The 19339-nt window shown below is 55.4% G+C and overlaps 4 protein-coding genes across 4 annotated transcripts; all 4 read right to left on the bottom strand.

Annotated features, from left to right (window-relative positions):
- Positions 1-576: 576 nt before the first annotated feature.
- JKF63_01781 (uncharacterized protein) lies at positions 577-4962 on the bottom strand (the record flags this gene model as incomplete). Its single annotated transcript, XM_067897827.1, has 1 exon — positions 577-4962. One exon carries the CDS (start codon positions 4960-4962, stop codon positions 577-579), a length of 4386 nt encoding a protein of 1461 aa, XP_067753984.1.
- Positions 4963-6917: 1955 nt separating this feature from the next.
- JKF63_01782 (uncharacterized protein) lies at positions 6918-8393 on the bottom strand (the record flags this gene model as incomplete). Its single annotated transcript, XM_067897828.1, has 1 exon — positions 6918-8393. The coding sequence occupies one exon, from the start codon at positions 8391-8393 to the stop codon at positions 6918-6920; it is 1476 nt and encodes a 491-aa protein (XP_067753985.1).
- A 2710-nt stretch (positions 8394-11103) lies between these two features.
- JKF63_01783 (uncharacterized protein) lies at positions 11104-12801 on the bottom strand (the record flags this gene model as incomplete). The annotated part of the gene is made up of 1 exon (XM_067897829.1): positions 11104-12801. The coding sequence occupies one exon, from the start codon at positions 12799-12801 to the stop codon at positions 11104-11106; it is 1698 nt and encodes a 565-aa protein (XP_067753986.1).
- Positions 12802-13754: 953 nt separating this feature from the next.
- JKF63_01784 (uncharacterized protein) lies at positions 13755-18389 on the bottom strand (the record flags this gene model as incomplete). The annotated part of the gene is made up of 1 exon (XM_067897830.1): positions 13755-18389. The coding sequence occupies one exon, from the start codon at positions 18387-18389 to the stop codon at positions 13755-13757; it is 4635 nt and encodes a 1544-aa protein (XP_067753987.1).
- Between the last annotated feature and the right edge of the window lie 950 nt (positions 18390-19339).

The raw sequence follows: 19339 nt of genomic DNA on the forward strand, positions 1-19339 counted from the left end.
ACGCACACGAAATGTTTAAAAAGCAGACAATGATGAAAGACCCCCCAAAAAAGCAATAAAATGGGGGTGGCTGTTCTCCTTCCCCCCCCCCCCTCAATACTCAAAAGGGAAGTGTGTGTGTGTGTGTGTTGGGGGGGCTGAAAAGAAGGGAGATAAGAGAGAGGCACTAAAAAAAAGGGAGCATGCGAGTGCGCGAACCTAAATCTCTTTCATCAACACATGCTATGAAATCGCATGGAAGAAAAGAAAGAGAGAGGCGTCGAAAAAAGGGGGGACACCATCAACGACGGAGAGCGCAGCAGATTTCGTATGAAGCAGTTTTGCGAGCTGCACTGAAGAAAAACAGAAGGATTGGATTTGGGGCGCTAGGGACACCAATGAACAGGCCAAAAGATCATAAAGGAGGAGGGGTAAGGAAGACTTCACCATCGGAACGCAGCGCAGCCTTGATCCGGCACAAATGCAATAGGCAAGCAGGAGGGGGGGAGCGCCGCAAGTTCCAACGGATCGGTTGGACACGACTGACTCGTACAGGAAGAAACTTCCCTTTGCAGCTCCCCATGAGGTCCCAGCCACTCAGTCAGAGGCCGATACGCTCCGATCCTGGAGGTCACGCTTCAGGATCGTAGACAGGTCGGCGTCTTCCACGTACATCACCGGGGTGGTCGGGGTACCATAGGGGTCGCTTAGAAACAACTCGTGCTGCGATGGGGCACCGTTCATGGACGGTTCAGAGTTCATCGAGCAACCTACCCTTGTCTCTACATTGGGGCTCGCAGTCACGCGCTGACGCGAGCGGTAAGTGTTGGCGCGGTTGCCGACACGATGCCCCAAAGGTGCAGAGTTGATGCCATCTGCTGACTGGACTGTTGCCACAGCGGAGGGTACTGCGATGCTGGTAGCGGTAGCCGCTTCAGGGCGCCCCACTGGTAACGAATCCATGCGCGGCTTTCGCTCCTGTTGAGGTAACGGAAGCGTGTCGCATATCGCCACGCAGGAGCTGCTGGTGAGGCTGTTGGCGGTGTGATCCTTGTCGATCGAAAGACTACCCAGAGGGCGCTGATCAATGGGACCTGCGAGCAATCGGGTGCCGCCTGCCCTGTTAGCGACCGCGATTGTGGCGCTCTCTGTCACGCTACCGTCAACGACCTCGGTGGTGGCCACCTCACGCGTGCCGCTATGAGAAATCGAGTGCTCACCCCCATCGGGTGAGTAGCGCAACAGACTTCCCTCCACCTCCTCATCGCTCTCCTGTGCTTCCAGCTTGACAATGAGCTTGTTAATCTGCCGCAACACCTTTCGTATCGGCGGCCGCTGCAGTGGATCCTTCGCCAGCATGGATATGATCAGCTGGGCTTCGTCGGGGAACTCCGCCTCGAGCTCCTCCGGTAGGATCATCTGGTGGGCATCGGTTAAGATTCGAATGCGTTCGTGAAGCGTGGTGAACATGCACAGCAACTCGACAGCAATGATGCCTAGAGAGAAGATGTCCGAGGGCTTGTTTACCGGGTCACCGCGTGTCTGCTCTGGGCTGCAGTAGAGTGGACTGCCACCGACCACTGACCTTTCCTGATGGCCACCCACGACATTGGACGACAAGTCCCCAGTGCTTCCCGCAGCAGCCCCACGTCGCTTTGCAAGACCAAAGTCACCGATTTTGAGAATGTTGTTGTTGGAGACGAATATGTTCGTCGGCTTCAAGTCACGGTGCAGTACGTCCTGGTTATGCAGGTAAGCCAATCCCTCACCAATTTGCTTCATGTATTGCAGCACCTCGAGGCGAAAGAAACCCGTTCGGAGACGCAGCCAATCCGCCAAAGTACCGCGAGAGAAATACTCCATCTGGATAAAAAGCATGCGGTAGGTGTCGCCTGCCATCGAGGCCGAGCCGAATCCATTCTTCTGGTGGTATGCGTTGTCCACTGTGGACAACGCGAGTGAGTTGTCGCTGTAGGACAACGATGCCGTGTCCAATCCGTCCTCGTCGCGGTTGCACAGGTCCAGGCGATTCGCGGTCGACACAGCGATATCCTCAATCCAGCAAAAGTAAAAGCGTACCACGTTGGCATTGTCGAAGGAGCTGTGCAGTACGGCTTCCTGTACCACTCGCTCCTCATCCTGCTCGTGGATATGAATCGCTTTAATAGCATACCGGGCGTGTGTCACTCGGTGTTCGACGCAGAACACAGACCCTTCACCACCAAATCCGATCTTCTCGAGGACCTTGAAGTGCAGCTGAAAGAGTTTCCCCTCCTCATCAGTTCCTGTATTGGCTTGTGAGTGGCTAAAGCTGCTTACACGATCTGAGAGCGTCTCGTCTGACGTCGCGGTTCCCGGCCGCAGCCGCGGCGGATGCTGCGCGCGCAACCACCACCGCTCGCCGAGGTCGATGTCGATCGTGTCATCGTCGCTGGAAGAGTTGCAGGCATCAGCAACGGGATCGGTGATTGCCACAGCACCGATGGGACTTGACGACACTGCTGCCAGCGTGCTTTCCACTGGCGTTTGAGACTCTTTTGCCGTGGGTTCCGTTGAGGAGCGAGGCAACCCAGCCCTTGACATTGGGAAGGTGGCGGTGGCATCAGTCGCCGTAGCCTCCCTCGAGTCTGTCAAAGAAAAAATCTTTTCTCCATCCCCCTCCCGCATCATTGTGTACAACTGCTCTGGCGTCGGATTCACCCAAGCCGAGTGAGGCGGAGACTTGTAAAGCTGCTCGAACTGGTCATGTCCCATGACCGCAGAGTGCGAACGATCCCGGCAATGAAGTGAGTCGGAGCCCGCAGAATCCTGGCCTGTCGGCTTTTTCAAGAGACCATGAGCGTCCATCGGTGTGCTGTCGAGAACGAGGCTAAAGGGGGTGCTTAATTCACCAGACGGGGAGAGGAGGTCTTGCGGGACAAGCTGTGCTGACTGCGGACGAGAGGAAGAGGTGTAGGACACTCTGTCACGACTGCGGTCGGCCTGGGTCCAGGCACGCTGCAGCTGCCCACGCGGGGGTACGCCAGCACACAAAAACGCGATGGAGACGGCGAGGCACAGCACGTGAAAGGAGATGACAGCGGCCGTGCGCCACGCCAAGCCAGTTTTTACCACTGCACCCGAATAGTCCACAGGGCTTATCGGTCTCTGGCTGGAGTAAACGCCTCGCGTACTCGTCTCATTTCTCGATGGCGTTAGGGATCCAATCACTGGAAACCGCCGACCATCCACTTCCTCGGTGAATGCCTCCTGCAGTGAACACGAAGACCAAGACTGCTCCCCCCATCGAAGGTGCTGATCATAGTACGCTGCGAGCTCCCTCTCCTCGCGTTCATCAGCCTCGACGTCATCGGTAGACCATCCAGGGACCGCACAACGGTCGACACCGCAGGGAAACCCAACGTGACCGCATTCGAGGCGTGGTACGAGTTGCAGATCTCCGGCTGCATGGCTTGTGGAAAGAAGTGTCCCAGTGGGCGAAGTTGGCAAGAGCCGCGGTTGACACTCATGTGTGCCAATGCCTGCGTCCTCCTTGGAGGGCGTGTGGAGGCCCCCGTCCTTTTCCAGTACGCTGTTTAAAGCCCAACGCAGAACTGGAATGCGGAAGATTTCATCTGATCCGCTCACCCACACATACGCAGCGTTCACAAGAATCAAGTCTGAGGATGGAGCGCCCGCAGTAGTCCCACGTGAGCAAGACTCACATGTGACGTTTGGCAGGGCCGAAGTCCACGCCGTCGTCCCATCGTGGATGCTTTGGAGGCTGACATGACTTGCATTGAGCTGATGTAGACTAACCATGCGGCTGAGATACTCTGCAGCATGAGTACGCCGACGCTGCAATTTGCTCGTCCACAATGGCCTGGAGGCCTGCTGCACACGAGCCAACTTTTTCTCCTGGTCTGCAACGCGCATGTGGGACATATTCATCGCATGCACGTCATCGTAATCAAACATGTTGCGCACAAACTGTGAGAAAAAACGCGGGGTTTCCTCTCTCTCACTGTCCCCGGGGCTCATCGATGACGTATCGGCGGAAGCCTGCGCAGAGAAATGTGGCGGGAAGCTGGACTGAATGGCTGCATGAGGCAACATGCGCAGCTGCGAGAGACGCATCGACCAGCTGTACTCCCCTGCTTTCACTGCATGCAAGACGATGTTGTAGCGCACAATGTGCAATAGAGGAAGGAGCTCATTGTGCAGAACGCCTTTGGACTCGTTAGTTGAGTTACCATCCAGCGAACTACTAGTGAAATTGCAGCTCCTGAAGCCTTGCGAGTGGGCATCCCGAGAACCCACACTGCGCCCCGAGCTTAGGTCGAGATCCGCTACCTGGACCGAGGTCGTGACATACACATCCGTGCCGCCAACGAACACTGCCTGGCGCCTCAGCAGCGTCGAAATGTTCATGAAAAAGTACGGCCGCATGTACCGCGGCAACTCTTCAAAACCTTCCGATGTGTCCCGAGTAGAAAGCTGGTGGTTGGTTGAAAAGGGGATGTGCGTGAATAGACTATTGCCGCGTACAAAAAACGGAAGTGCTAGCGGGTCGCGCAGGATCGCCTCCTCCGACGGTGGCTGTTCTATCGTTACCGCGTGCATATCGCCGCCAGTACCGGAGCACCACACATGGTATCCCCGCTCCAGGTCATAGGCGTGCACATGTCCATTCGCCATTGCTAGAAGTGCTAAGCTCTGGCCGGGAAAGGTGTAGTGCAGCGCGAGGCTCTGCGAAGGGGTTAATTTGGGAACTCTCTCTCCGGCTGTCAAGTCTGCCGCAGGATCGTATAGAAAAGACTGTGCGTCCACGTCGCACATCAAGCACACACCGAGTGCAATGAAAAGGAGAAGGAAATGCACGCGTTTAAGCAGCACACCAAGTGAGCTCGAGCACTTCGCCGCACGCCGCCGCCGGCGATCAGGCCTCACCGCGGCGCCGAATCCAAGAAGCAAGGCAAGCTGGCAACGTGCATCCTGAAGCATAAACCTAATATGCTTGCCGTAACAACAGAACCGTGGGGGATGGCTGCAAGACCTACCCGCAGCAAACTCTCAAGGTCCCCGCGAGCGCTTACAGAAAACGACTCACGTAGAAAAACGGCGTAGTGCTCCACACCCCATACGCAGCGGGGAAGATCGATTCCGAGCGGAGAAACGGAAAAAATGGGGCACGTGAGAAGAAAAAAAAAGACAAGATAATGGTGAAAAAAAAAAGAGTGAAACGGTGTATTGTTCACAGATCCTTTGTGTTTACCTTTTCCTCCCCTACAACTCACACACACACACGCACACCAACAAGCACAGGTGTTTTCAAGGCTCTGATTCTCTGCAAAGAGAGGGAGAGGAAGGGGTGCGTAGAGAGTCGCACCACTTTTTCGGCTCGGCCCCCGAAAGCACCACTGTGGTCTGCGCTTATACCCCTTTATTAGTGTCGAGGGAGGAGAGGGAGGGGAAGAGGGGGGGAAGGGGGGGGGGTAAAAAAACAGCGATCAGGATCCTATGAATATCACGTGCAGGTGATATGCGGGGAGCTTTATCGAGATTTTCACCGTCTGGTTCGTTTTTATGGGGGGAGGGGTTGGCCGCGGGAGTGCGTCTGTATGTCTCCCCAGTTTTCCAGCTGCTCTGCTCGATACCTCCTCTACACACACACACAGCAAGAGAGGCGGGAAGAAAGAGGAGGAGCCGAGGCGTGCCGAAGAAGGGGGGGGGGGTTGAATGACACACACGCCGGAAGAGGGTCTAATGTGAGTCAAAAAAAAAACAGCTTTATAAAGTAAAAAAAAACAGACTGCAGCCCGACGAGAAAGTGTGGCACAGCGTGAGTTGATGTATGTGTGCGTGTCTGTGTGTGTATGAGAGGAAAGGGCGAGGAAAACGGTACCCACGAAGTGAATACCGAAGGAGCACACAAATAATCTCCTAATAGAAAGGGGAGAGGGGAAAAGAGAAAACAAACAAAAAAAAGGGGGAGGGTATGCGATCCAACTGTTTGACGAATGCTGAAAACGAAAATGCAAATATCGCGGGTGGAGGGTGTGAGACAGAGAGTGAGTGAGCAATGACATGAATGAAAAAAACGGCATCACGACTGGGGGAAAGCTGGGCAGACGCATACGTGGCTAACGCACCGGCATGAAGGATGTCGAGTCCAATGGACTCATTCGAGGACGAGTTGCTAAGTGGGCCACAAACACAAGATTGTGACTCACGATCAAAAGACCGTTTCTTTCAGTCGCTTTCGAATGCTCTTTGATAGGTCTGTGGTCCCTGTAACGAACATCTCCCAAAAGATGCGACTACGCGCACCATATCGTTTTTTTTGTTAGGGGAGAGAGGGGGGGGAGGGTCCGCTTGATGAGAGCGAGGCTTCCTCTCTAAAGACAGCTGATGTTGTTTTTTTAGCTAGTCATACAGATGCTTCATCATTGAACCTTTGACTTCGCTAATATACCTCCTCACTATCAGCGGTGACAACGCCACGAAGAATCTGGAGCGGGTGCGTCCACGTGGCGGTGGAATAGGAGGTAATGCTGTAGGGAGGGGAGGGGAGGGGTTCGTTATTTATGAGAAGACAAGAAAAGGGGAAGAAAGCCTCTCCACCAGCACGCACACACACACACACACACACAGGCACAAAAACTATATATAAACATCAACCAGCGGCCTGCACCACCCACAGACGCAGGTAGTATATTCGGGCGTCGGTGTATGTGTGTTTGTGAAACAACACTCGGAAGCTTCTACTAGGGAGAGAGAGAGAGAGAGAAGGCACTCACTCCACTGCCTGCGAGCATCGTGGGAAAAGAGGGATACAGCCAAATGTCAATGCGATACAAATATCGCGAGAGAGAGCAGAGAGCCGGAAGTATTTCGAATGTTAGTACGCCACAGTGAGTGCTCTTGAAGGCTGATCTAGAAACAAACTCGAGGGCTGGTCAACCTTCATCGTCACGCGGCAGGAGCAAAGTCCTCCACGTGTGTGGCGATGTGGAAGGAGAGGCCACTTCCGCCAGCGCCAAACGCGCTGCGGCGGCCACGCGATCCTGCCCACTACCGGCTATGCCTTGCAAAAGCTCCGCTTCCTTTTCCTGCCCGTCCACCAGAAACCTCACAATTTTCTCTTGCAACTCCACTCGCTTCGCTTGCAGTCGCTTGAGCTCCGCCACGTCGGCAAAGCTGAAGCGGGGTGTCAGCAAATGCTGAGCAGGGGGCAGGATCTCATCCAGTGGCACTCGACTTAGCGACTGTGCGGTGGCCCAGTCTGTAGGTAGGGCGTTAAAATCCTGAGCGGCCAAAACGGTGCCACGAGCGCCGAAGCACCGCTCGTCCAGGTCTGCCTCGAAGACGCTGGTACGCAGACACTGGGCATACAAACGGGAAAGGGTGTTGCGGGGCATTGTCTGCAATTGCTGCACCGCCGCGAGGTCGGTGCTTTCACTGGAGTCGAACTCACCTGCGTAAACCACACAGCCCAGCAAATGCGCCGGAGCGCTTTCGTCGGAGACGTTCGTTGATGACAACGCCCGGAGTGCGTCTGCAGCACGCCCAGATAGCCGCTGGCATGCTCGTGTCAACAACAAGTCTATGTTTGTATGGTTCACCAAGCCACCTTGGCCGATCGCGTGCTGAGCAAGGCTCATATCCCTAGGATGTACGCGACTCCGAGAGGTCCCTGCTTTCTCAGCACAGGAGAATCCGCGAGAGCAATCGGAACGCGGGGGTGATTCGCTGGACCAAAGGGCTCTCACAGAGGCTGGAAACTCGAAAGTGTCTATCACCTTCGCCACCAGATCCTCAAGGTCAATCTCCTTGATTGCTTTCTTTTGCTTTTTTATCTGGAGGAGTTTGCCACGTAGCGAATAGCGGTCGAGATGCATTATGTTTGCCTTGAGGCGCTCCACTTGGGCGTCGACCGATTCGGCCTCTGGTTCGGTGCGTGGTGCGGTCGAGGATGCAGCCGTCGAAAGGCCGCGCGTTGACGCCGCAGTTGCCTCATCCACCGCACCAATTTCATCTGTGCCCGTATTCGAGAATGGCCTCTCAGTGGTGCGACGATCTGTGCCAAGCATCATCGATACAGATTTGTGCGATGGGGTCCGAGACGTCTGGATTCGCTTGTCACCGTATTGCTGGGTCAACGGTTGGGGGCGTCGTCGAAGTTCTATGCCACGGTGTCGTTCATTCTGGGACAGGGCAATCATCGAGCGAGCCGCATGCACGCGGCGCTGCCTGTCCAGTAAGACCACCAATTCGTTTTCGAGGGTCTCGAGGTGCTCGTCATTCGTAGAGGACTCTACAAGGGCAACCTCGTTATCGTCCACAGCGCAGCAGATTGCGTCCGCGTGCACAGCGACTGAAAGCGTAAGGAAGCGCAACAGATCGACTGCGCTAGGCGTTGGTTTGGCGGTCATCGGCTCATCAAACTGAGTGGCGATACCCTCCCTCCCCCGAGGAGTGATCCAATATAATAAAAAGGGTGTGGGCGGTTTAGCGATATATAAAAAAGCCTTGCCCAGGCCAATAGACCCTGGGTGTAAGTGCGCACCTGTGGTGACGTGTAGGCTTGTTGTTCGTTACGTCCTTCGGCACCACTGTAGGCGGGAAATCATGTGTGTGGTAGTGTCCAGGATGGTCGTCACCATGTCACCCCCCCACGACGCAAGGGGCGACTCGTGTACGAGAGGTGGAAGAGGAAAAAAAAAAGAGGGGAGGGGAGAGAAGAAACGAGTGGTGGGCACACCGGGGAAGGTAAAAGAATACCCCGCATGCTCACTGACAGCACTACACAGAGGCCGTTGTGCAACACCGTCAAGGCAACCCCCCTCCCCACCCCACCTCAAACTAAAGTGGGGGTCCCGAACATAAATATATACTCATATGTAGATAAACGACGCGAAACGATTCGTGCGCATCCTGAGAAGGGCATAGGAGCTTGCACCGACCTTTCTGCATCGTTGCGGGGCGTGATGGAGTCTTCTGCAAAGTCCGACTTTCGTCGCGTATGGTTGAGCACAGCATCGCCCAACCACTATCACCAAATCCACCCACACCTCTATAACATTTTTCTTTTGAAAATGCGATACACTTGAGACATAAACACGCATATATTTTTTTTTCACGCACACGTCTTTCCCTTCTTCTTAAACCCCCTTTCTCATGAGTGACGTTGCTCTTTCACTGCGCCACGCTAGACAACACTTAAAAAAACGAGAGTTCATGCATTCGCGGATGCAAAACGGATAGCAGGAGAGAAAAAGACATGAAGTGATTGTGACTTTCAAGGTGTGCTCGGTGAGGCTATACTCCCGAATGCGCGCTCAAGGGGCGCGGTGCCCCGACAAATAAAGCAGCTCCGGCCATCACTCACTTGTGATGAATAAATAAATAAATATATATATATATATATATATTGTTATTATTCTCCCCCCCTCAAGGAAAAAATGCCTTCTGTGGATGCAGTCAAATGTCCACGAGAACCAACCTGCGCGTGAAGCCGTGGCTTCTCTCCAGTAGGCCAAACAGAAGAAATAATTATCTTTTTTTCTTTAAGTGCACACTTCGACCGCCCACGGGTATAAATACGCCGGACTTCCTGCGTATAGCGCATTTCTGTAAAAAAAAACAAGATTTCACCGGTTTCGTCGGTGCCGTTTTTTTATTTCGAGGTGGGGAAGAGAAGGGATGGGCGGGGGGGGGGGGCAAAAGAGAAAGCATGCAGTGCTCACCATGATACGGCAAACATTGAACCCAGTAAAAAAAGTAGGCACGCTTGAAAAACTCACACGAGAGAGGGTGGGCAACACCGCAATTGAGGTCCGCCTAATTGCCCGGGCGAATACGCCACCGTATGTCGCCAAGAGGAAATGGGTGATGGGTGCAGTCATACGCGTCGCTTATCCCACAAACATGACGACGGTTATCGAGCTGGGGAAAACATAAAGAAATGGGCACTGTGTGTGTGTGTGTCTTTTCGATTGCAACCGCTGATTCCACCCAACTATCGCTCACGTTTTCAGATTCATGATCAACAAAGCGCCAAAAAGGAGTGGGGTAGTGAAAACTCTCTGAGAGCAGGTCAAGTTTCCCTTGTCACTGGCCGATAGGCTCTCGTGATCTCGAATATACCTCTTAGTGGGTCTCGTTAGCGTCGGTAGCTCCGGGCTGAGTAAGGCTCACAACATCCGAGGTAAAGCAGAGCGATCCGCGAAATATCCCTCGCCTGCTGGTTAGGTAAAGCGACAGTCTGCACGAAAGCAGCCGCCATGCTAAGTGCTAGAGCGAGGAGCCACCGTCCGCCCCTCCCAAAAGGATCACAGCACTGTTCATTTTGAAAATACACTACAGAAATGGAGTACAGGGAGTAGTGATCAAAGGCGTCTCGCTGTGTTTAGAAACACCCAAAAAAAGAAAAAAGAGGAGACGTCATCAAAGAAGTGGAGGGTTACTCATTTTTTTTTTTGGGGGGGGGGAAGGGCATGAGGTGAAACGAGTGGGGAAGGAAAGAAGTGATGCAATATAAAGACACGCAGCCTTTTGCGAGGCGACACCGCAGTTGTGGTGTCAATTCACATTCGCAAACGACCGCAGACCTTGTCTGCGCGTGGTGGGACACTTAAAGCTTTACCCGACATTGCGCAGCATGACGTGCCCGATATCGAAATTGGGGTGACGGCCATCCAAGCGACGACGAAAACGCACGCACGCACGCACGCACGCAGGGAGAGGGAGAAAGAGCGAGCGCACTCCGCAGGTGGGGGAGGGCGAAACCCCGGATAGAGCAGTAGGATTGCGTGTCCGAGAATCGCAAGCCTTTGGAAGAAGGGGGGTGTTTCTTCCCATCTGCCAAGCGACTTCACTTCTGTGAGGGAGAAAACAGAGATGGGGCGGGTGTAGTTGTATTTTATTTTTTCCTTTCTCTTCCGCCGGACATCCTTTTGTTTTGTTTGTTTACCAGCCTGTAAGAGAGGGAAAAACAAATATTCTGTGATCACAGGAAATGCAATGAGCCGTCCTCAACACACACCAACACAAAGGGGCTGCCATACATCCCTGCGCATATTCCCAGTAAGGGGAGCCCAACGTCGTGCGCCTCGGCGAAGTCTTTTGCTGTGAGATGGCGAGTCACTTGCGCATGCGGTAGTAAAACAGAATGCTGTGCGCCCACCCCGCGTAGTCGCCAAACGTCATCCAGAAGGCGTCTTGAATGGCGTTGTGGTGTTGCTGGTATAATGGCGGCACAGGGGTTGTTTTAGAGGAACGTAGTGTGACCGGCGCAGCCCTTGCTCCGGCTTTAACTGCATGCACAGACTCCGGCGATGCACCTCTCTTTTTCCTCTTGAGAACCTCTGCCTGCTTACCCCACTCCACCAGCACATCCTCCCATGAGTGGCGCTCCTCTTCCGACAATGAGCGACCTGCACGAGAACGCTTGCGACTAGCCGCGGTGAACTTCGGGGAAACCAAGTACTCCACCGCGACCTGTGCCATGTGTGTGTCCACGGGGACGAGGTGAGTACGGCCGAGTGCAAAGAGCGCCACACAGTCGGCGACCTTGCGCCCCACGCCCGGCAAAAGGAGAAGCATGTCGCGTTGGTGGTGGTAGTGACAGCTGTGATGACCCAGAACTACCGAGTAGAAGGCGTTCTGATAACATCCCCTGTGTTGCCACAGTAGGTGGGGAGGGAGGCACGTCTGCCCAGTCAGCGCGTCAGGGTCCTGCAGCTCTCGTGGGGGCAACTGCGTACGGAGGAAGGTGACGGTATCTACAAGGTACTTGCTGCGGTAGCCAAAGCCTAGTTGGCGCAGTTTCTCCTCCGTTGCCGTCGAAAGCTGCTCAAGAGAGGGGAAGCTGTGCATCGCCAGCCATTCGGATGCCTCGGTCCTACAGTCTGACAACTTCAGAGGAAGAGAGACCACGGCGCCCTCTTCGTCTACTGAGGCGCTCGATGGGGCGCCATGTTCCGTCTTTTTAGGCCGCGTCTCCGGGCCAGACTTTCGGACTGCTCGGACCTCCCCACTGCCGAGTTGGACGTCACACAAATGATCGCCATAGGCGCGGCAGAGTGTGTAAACCATGCTCGTTATACGCGTGACGTTATTATTCTGCGAACACAAAAAGGAGAAAAGGCACGAGTGCAAATCCTGCCGAACGTGGCGGATAGGAATGTACAGCTTCGACCCCGCTTCGTCGTGCTCGCAGTCACGCTGATCCTGAGAGGTAGGCAAGGATCGCTGTTGGAGGCCGTTGCCTACAAGGTATGCCACCAGAGGATGCTCGCGAGTCTGTGGCGAGTCCGTCCAGCTACGCCATAGTTGGTCAAGGTCTACGTCGAGAGAGAGAAAGCGGCACAGCATATCCTCATCGCTCTCCTCTGCAGTAGAGGCCGGGGATGCACTGGTGCGCAAGGACGAGAATAGCGGGCTCGTACGCTTCTTTCCGGTGGGGGTTGGTTGGTCCCCAAGCGGCCAGAGTCGACGGTACTCTATCCAGCAGCATGAGTACCAGGGGAGACCTCTGACAACGGACTCCCAACTGGCAGAAGAGGAGGCTGCCTCCCTCTTGGACTTCCCCGGCGGCGAGACAGGAGACTCAGACTCTTCGCGCTGCAGACCCTTCATTTTTTCCAGCTTGGCCGGACAACGCACCTCGCGCAGCTCAAAGACGCCGTGCCCAATACGACCTACAAAAGTGCCGCGCGACGTTGGGTACCAGTGAAAGCACTGACCACCGCACAGTGTCATCGCAAGGCTCACCTTGGCTTTGAGAGATTGGCGCAGCACGCGCCACGGGATAACGGTATCCGTAGGGTGAGCGGCCATCAGTGGCACAATAGGTAATACGAGAGTCGTCGCTTCCTCAGTTGCTGAAGAAGACCCGTGACGGAGAAACCGGTCACTTGGAAGCGAAGAAGAGCGGGGACACAAGAGAGGCCGCGGTTCTCAGTGACAGCTCTCAGAAGAAACCCCCAAAGCGTCTATTCCCGCGAGAGATGGGGGATGGGGGAATGAAGGAGGGGGGGGGAGGAGGCACAACAGGGTCGCCGGGGTCTCAGTTTTCTCGTTCTCTCTACTAAAGCTTTCATGACGACAGCAGCAAAGGCGTGATCATCTTGAAAGAGCGCAAGCCCATTTCGAAAAAAAAACAAAAAAGAGGGGAGGCAGGCGCGCGATTCGAAGATAACGTAAGATTGGGATTAAGAAGAGTAGCAGTTCACAGAGTACGATGAACCTTTACAAGCGCAAACACGGCAATGTAACGGCCGCACCCACGTACAGACACACAAACACGTGCAGCTACCCTCGCACAGAGAGAGCCCGATGTGGAAGTCTATTGCCTCAATAGATGCAGCGGCATAGGGGAGAGGCAATGGAGAACGGCCACGCGAAGAGAGACGAACACAGAAACCCATCACAGCACACGTTACAAAAAAAAAAAAACAATAGCACGGACGCCTTCCACGAACTTGAAAAGATGTTGCCACCACGACCATTCGACGGCGGATGTATTTGATACGCATTTTTCATTTTTTGTGTGTCAGTGCATGTGCATAAAGCTCAGTCCAGATGTGCACTGCCGCTTCGCCTTCGCGAGTTGCTCTTGTTCATTGAGAGCGCTACGCCATCAGTGCATAGGCATCAGGTATGTGTGCAGAACTACGTGAGTGGTGGCCTTGTCTTGTGTGTTTACCCTGGTGAGCCCGTGTGTTACTCCCTGCCACAGGCCACAATTCTCCCCATCCCCCTCTCCCTTCTCTCGCTCCTGTTGCCAGGGATCATCCAGCTGTCGCTGCCGCAGCTTTCTCCAGCATCTGCAACACCTCCTCGGCCAGAAGACGAGTGGGGCGATCAGCGTGCATGAGAGCGATCCCACGCAGCGCAGACGCCGCAAAGCTTAGAGGGCAGTGAGCGTCTGAGAACGAGCTCCGGCATGAAGCTGATGCACTAGGACTCAAGGGAAACATCGACGTAGTCGCCTGTGTGCCCGATTCCTCTGCGGTGACGAAGAGCTCCGGAGCAGCGACAAGGAGTCCAGAAAGGAGGCGGACGCCAGCTGTTTGCACTGCTGCCGACGCCATGAACCGCACGCACCCGACGGCGAAGCTCACGATTGCCTCCCTCTCTTCCCACGCAAGCCGGAGGAGGAGCGGCGATGGGGCCGAAGACGTGTCTCCCGTGGCGTTGCTGGAAGCACAAATTGGCGCGTTGCCGAGCTTGTGCGTCAGCAATACAGCATGAAAAATGAGACTGCACGCATCGACAGCTACACGGCAGTTGTGCGGGCCCCGCCCCGCCTCGCTTCGGCACGCCGCGTTCGACAACTCCACCAACGAGCGGAGAAATCTGCGAAACCAGGACAGCAGAAGCCCCTTCGAGTCGACAGGGTGGTAAGAAATGGCGCGCAGCATGCACTCATGAATGCGAACGCATACTTGGAACCGTGTTAGCTGCAGGGTCCACTGCGCTTCACTGGCGACGTCATCCTGTATGGGCCGTTCTTTCAACCTCGCCGACTCGTGCTCTCGGTACGCCTTCGCCAACTCGATCAGTGGCCTCTCGAGGAGGCTGTCACACAGAGCGTAAAGCACCGAGGCGTCACCGTCGCCAGAAGTCGGTGAACCAGAAAAGGCTGGCAAGGACTCGAGTGGGGTTAGCCCCACGACACCAATGACAGCTCCAGCGTCGACAGCAGCCGCGCACAGCCGCTGCCTCATGGACACCGCTTGCCTATTTGAGCATTGGCCGCTGGCTCTCACGGGGTTCGCTGCGCTTGTCGCCTCTGTCACATCCGATTGCTGCCCCGCTGGCAATGTAAGAGACACGCACTCCTCCTCCGCCATCAGCCATTGGGGTAAAGCGACGCTCAAGAGATGCTCCAGCGTGGCGCGGTACTCTAAAACAACCCGGAAGTCAGTGATTGAGCCGTGCCTGTGCTCCCCTGTCACCGGCGCCGCAGCCGACGCTGGCGGGTCGCTTTGCCGCGATGTCATCATCACACTCGCCGCGGACAGGTAGGAAGAAATCCCGAACAGGTAGACTCGATACGAAAACAGCCGCTGTGCCGTCATCCTATGGTCCAATGAGGTCATAGCGGTGGGAGCGCAGGCGTCTTGGGTCTTTATCCACCGCGTCCATGCCTGAAAGAACAGGCGCGGCGGAAACCGGCACAGCACCTCCAACAGGACCCGCTGAATGTCTGGATACGCGGCAAAAAACGCTGCGCTCGAGTCCGTCCCGTTCGTCACACCGTGCCAGAGAACTTGCCACAGACGGCGTAGAACATTGGATATGTTGTCCTCGTCACTGTCGTCATTCTTCTCAGACGGCTCTACTTCCTGTTCGAGAACTGTGAGAGGTGCAGCCGCAAACATGCTAGACGCGCAACTGCGTAGACATAGGAGCGGCAGCAGCACGGCGTGAAGGGTTGACGACGCTCCTGCATTCCCACTGTCTTCACCTCCTGCGCTGTAAATAGTGCGGGTCCACAAATCATGAGGTGGCCCTTCGGTGTCGGGCGGACGTGCGAAGAATGTGTCCCACAGGGCGCGAAGGTGCAGCGCGCGGATGAGGGCATTATCAGCAGGCGAGACACACCCGTCAAGGGCGCCAGTGAGCGTTGCGGTCAGCCGGAGCGTATACCTCATCGCCCACTGCACCCGCTCCTCATCAGGCGCACCAGAGTCGCCGATGCCGTGGGCTGTGCTGTGACGCACTCCGCAATATGCCTCGCGGGCGAGGAACTGAAAGAGAGGGAAGGAATGGCCCGCGTAGGTCCAGCACGGCGCCGCCGAACGCACCCAGCAATCCGTAATCGTCAGCAGCGCGGACTGCAACTGCGCCTCTTTACGACGGTGGCTGCCAGCGTGCGCGTCAGAAGATGAACCATCCAGCTCGCCCGCTGTCACCGACATCGACGCGGGTGCCGAAGAGGGATTAGGCGCCTCTACTCCAGCGCTGTCAGGTGAGTAGAGGAGGGCCTGTGATAAAATGTCTCCTGGGGTTTGCGGGGTGGGTCGACACACCGCAGTAGGGATTTCCTTGTTTCCTCCATTTTCGACATTCTTCTGGGTGCCCAGAGGTATTTCTGCACCCATGGACGTGTCACCCATCACCGCCAGGTGGCACTGATACCCGCATTGCAACAGCAACAGGTACGTATCCACTGTGTCTGTGTGTGCCGTTAAAACAGAAGTCAGCGCCGACAGCGCCGCGCTCTGCTTCCGCCCTGCAGAATCTCGCTGCACACAGAGGTTCATGAGGGGGAGTAGCACATCCTCTGGGTGCACTTTGGCAAACAAGGACGAGCTCAGCAAACGCACGCACAGCTCCTCGTCCTGGAGTTGCAGAAAAAGATTCTCTGCTAGTAGTCTCAGTACGTTGCGACGACGCGCATCTGCAGACTTGCCACCTCCTGCAGTCCACACCGCCACGGTATCCGGAGCGCTGGAGTCTGTCAAACATTCTTCACTAGCCCTCCTCTCGGCGGTATGCTGCTCCGAGACGAGATCCGGTAGGTTACTCAACAGCTCCAGCACATGTCGCCGGGTGCACGCGCTGCCATGCTGCAGCATACGAAACAACGCGGGTATAAGACGATACGGCTGCTCGAGGATAGACACGCAGAGCAGTTCTCCGACGCATCGGGACGCGGCGTCGTCCTCGTTCTCGAGTAGTTCTAGAAGCTGGTCGGACGAGTCTGCCGCGAATCCGGCAAGGGCACCGTCACACACTGACGCATCCAGAACAGCGCGCGAAAGGAGCGAGGCTAGCCGGAGCACCCGCGCATTGCGGTACCGGAAGGCCCGCTGCACCAAAAGACTGTGGATCTGCTGTGTAACTGTGCTGTCTGTGGACCAGAGCTGTGCTTGTTGTTTTGCGGTGGGCGCGGCCGCGACAAGCGCGAGGCAAGCACCCAATGCCGCATCTGTCGCCATAAAGTTTGTACGCTCGCTCTCTTTTGAATCCTCTGAGGCGGGCAGGCGGAGAAGAGTACTAGCCATGAGCATCAAAACATCCCTGTTCGTTTGGAGAACTAGATGGGTTGACGTTGTCGACAAGCCCAGACCCCCATGGACAGCGACCCATACGCTAGTCAAACTCCGAACAAGAAAGCACATCTGCAGTGTCTGGACCCATGTCATCTCTTTCAGATTGCGCACGTTCAGCGATGTCTCGCTATTGAACTCGCGCGTCGCGTTGAGAAGCGCGTTCTGCAGCAGCTCCTCCTGCTTGATCACGTCTGCAAAAACCTGCTCGAGCTGTTGTGAGACGGCTAACAGCAACGCCGTTGCGGGACTCGGTGCTCTGCGGGAGCCGCCCTTGTCAAACTCCATCGCAAGCCAATTCAAACCGCGTCGCAGAGCATTGCGAACCACTGTGACACACCCCCACAGGCACGCTGGTTGGTCACCATCGAGCACAAGCGGGCGTCTTCTCTGCTTCCGTGTCTTCACTGCTACTTCCCCCTTTCCGTCCACAGCTGCATCCACATTGGCGTCTGTATGCGCCATAAGCACGTCCGTGGTCAGCCAAAGCCCGCAGTGTATCACCAGGTTATTGAACTCCACTGCCAAGCGGCTTGGGATCGGGGCGGCACCGACCGCATCCGCTTTCTTTGCAGCGTGCATGACACCCTCACGCAATGACTCTTCCACGCACTGCGCGACTTTCGGCACCAGCACTCGTGCAATGCCGGTAAACAACTCTGCGTGTTCGGCACACAACCGCTGGCTCTCAACGGAGCCGTTGGCCACCATGCGGAGCGTGTTTGACAGCAAAATCAGAAAGCCAATCTGGTACCGCCGATTCGCTTGCACCAGACGAGAAAATCGTTCATCAAGCTCGTTCTGATCAGCGCTGTTTCTCATGTCATCTCTCAATGGCAACCCGTGCAGCAAAGCCTGCGTCCACTGGTCTTTGCAACACGGACGCTCGTTTCCCTCACCGTACGCCGTCGCTGGGTTACAGAGAATCTGGGTGCTCAGGAAGATGACACACTTCATGTCCGCAGCGGAGCGGGTAGCCGCGAGAGACATACGATAGAGCGCCGCTTGCCATCCGCGAAGCACGCATGCCTCCATGGTCGCCACCGCTTTATCAGTAGTGGCGCTATGCATTGCGCCACCGTTGATTGAAGCCACCGCCAGTCCATGATGCGTGCTTACGGTCTCTACACCCGTCAAGGTTAGCCTGGCCGCACGGACACCGTACAGCAACCCGCGGTACGCCTGCTGCAGTGAATAGCTACAGAGCTGCTCTTCCGTGGAGACCTTCGCGTGCAACAAGCGTTGCAGCGAAGGCTCGAACGGAACCACATCGACCAGCAGCGGTGAAGAGGCTAGGTAAGACGATCCGGTGCCGTCTGACCGCTGCGGCGCCGACGGCGTGAGCAATATCGACGACGCGTTCATTGGACAACTGTATCCTCCTCCCTCCAACCACGAGACAGAAAAATGCTTGTTTTTTTTTCCAAAAGCGTGAACGTGTAGGGACGAGGGAATTGTGTGTGTGTGTGTGTGTGTGTGTGTGAGAGGAAGGAGAGGAGACACGGAAGGGGTAGTGGCAACCGAGTGCTCTAGTGTCAACGGAGAGCGCAAAGCCGATCCTGGCGAGTCAATGACAAGAGCCGTGAGACGGGACTAAACTGCTGAAAGGGATAATGATAGCCAGACTACAACGGCACCCCGGTCCCGAGAATTTCTTCATTGTGAGAGAGGAGGAGAGAAGCACGCGGCAACACCGTCGATCGACATAATTAGCCAAGTGCTCGTAGGCAGAGAGGTGTGGTCAGTAGAGGAGAGATGGTGAAGGGCAGCGCGCATATCAAAGGAAACCCGGCAAAGGAAAGGGGGATTTAAAAAAAAAGGATTTGTTCTAAAATGTGAAACACTAAGAGATACCGACATGAGATGTGGATCCTGGTTGTTGCACTGTTTCAAGAATTCCCCTGGCTCACTGATTCCTGACTGTCGCAGCCACTCAGCCACGAAGGACGCAAGTCGGGGCAATAGTGTACAGATAAAGTGGGTCGCGCGCGTGCACTACCTCCCCTTTCTCTGCGTGCTTTCTTTGTATCTCTATTCCATGCCGACAAGCGCGCAGGAGAAGCGTAGATACCTCTGTACCGTTATAGGCGAAGGATTGGTCGTGACAACCGCAAGTTGTTGTTTTGTTTTTTGAAGGGGGGGGGGGGGTAGAAGGTAGACAATGAGGCTTTTTCTCTTTCGTTTGTTCGTCACAGGGGAGGAAGAAACGACATTCGCGCGTTACCACTTGATCCTGCGCGTACGTCTCCTCTAGCCCGCACAGAGAGATATAGAAGCACCACGCACATACACACGGACACCTGACAAAGCAGAAA

This window comes from Porcisia hertigi, chromosome 34, assembly GCF_017918235.1.
Source record: "Porcisia hertigi strain C119 chromosome 34, whole genome shotgun sequence".
Taxonomy (NCBI): domain Eukaryota; phylum Euglenozoa; class Kinetoplastea; order Trypanosomatida; family Trypanosomatidae; genus Porcisia; species Porcisia hertigi.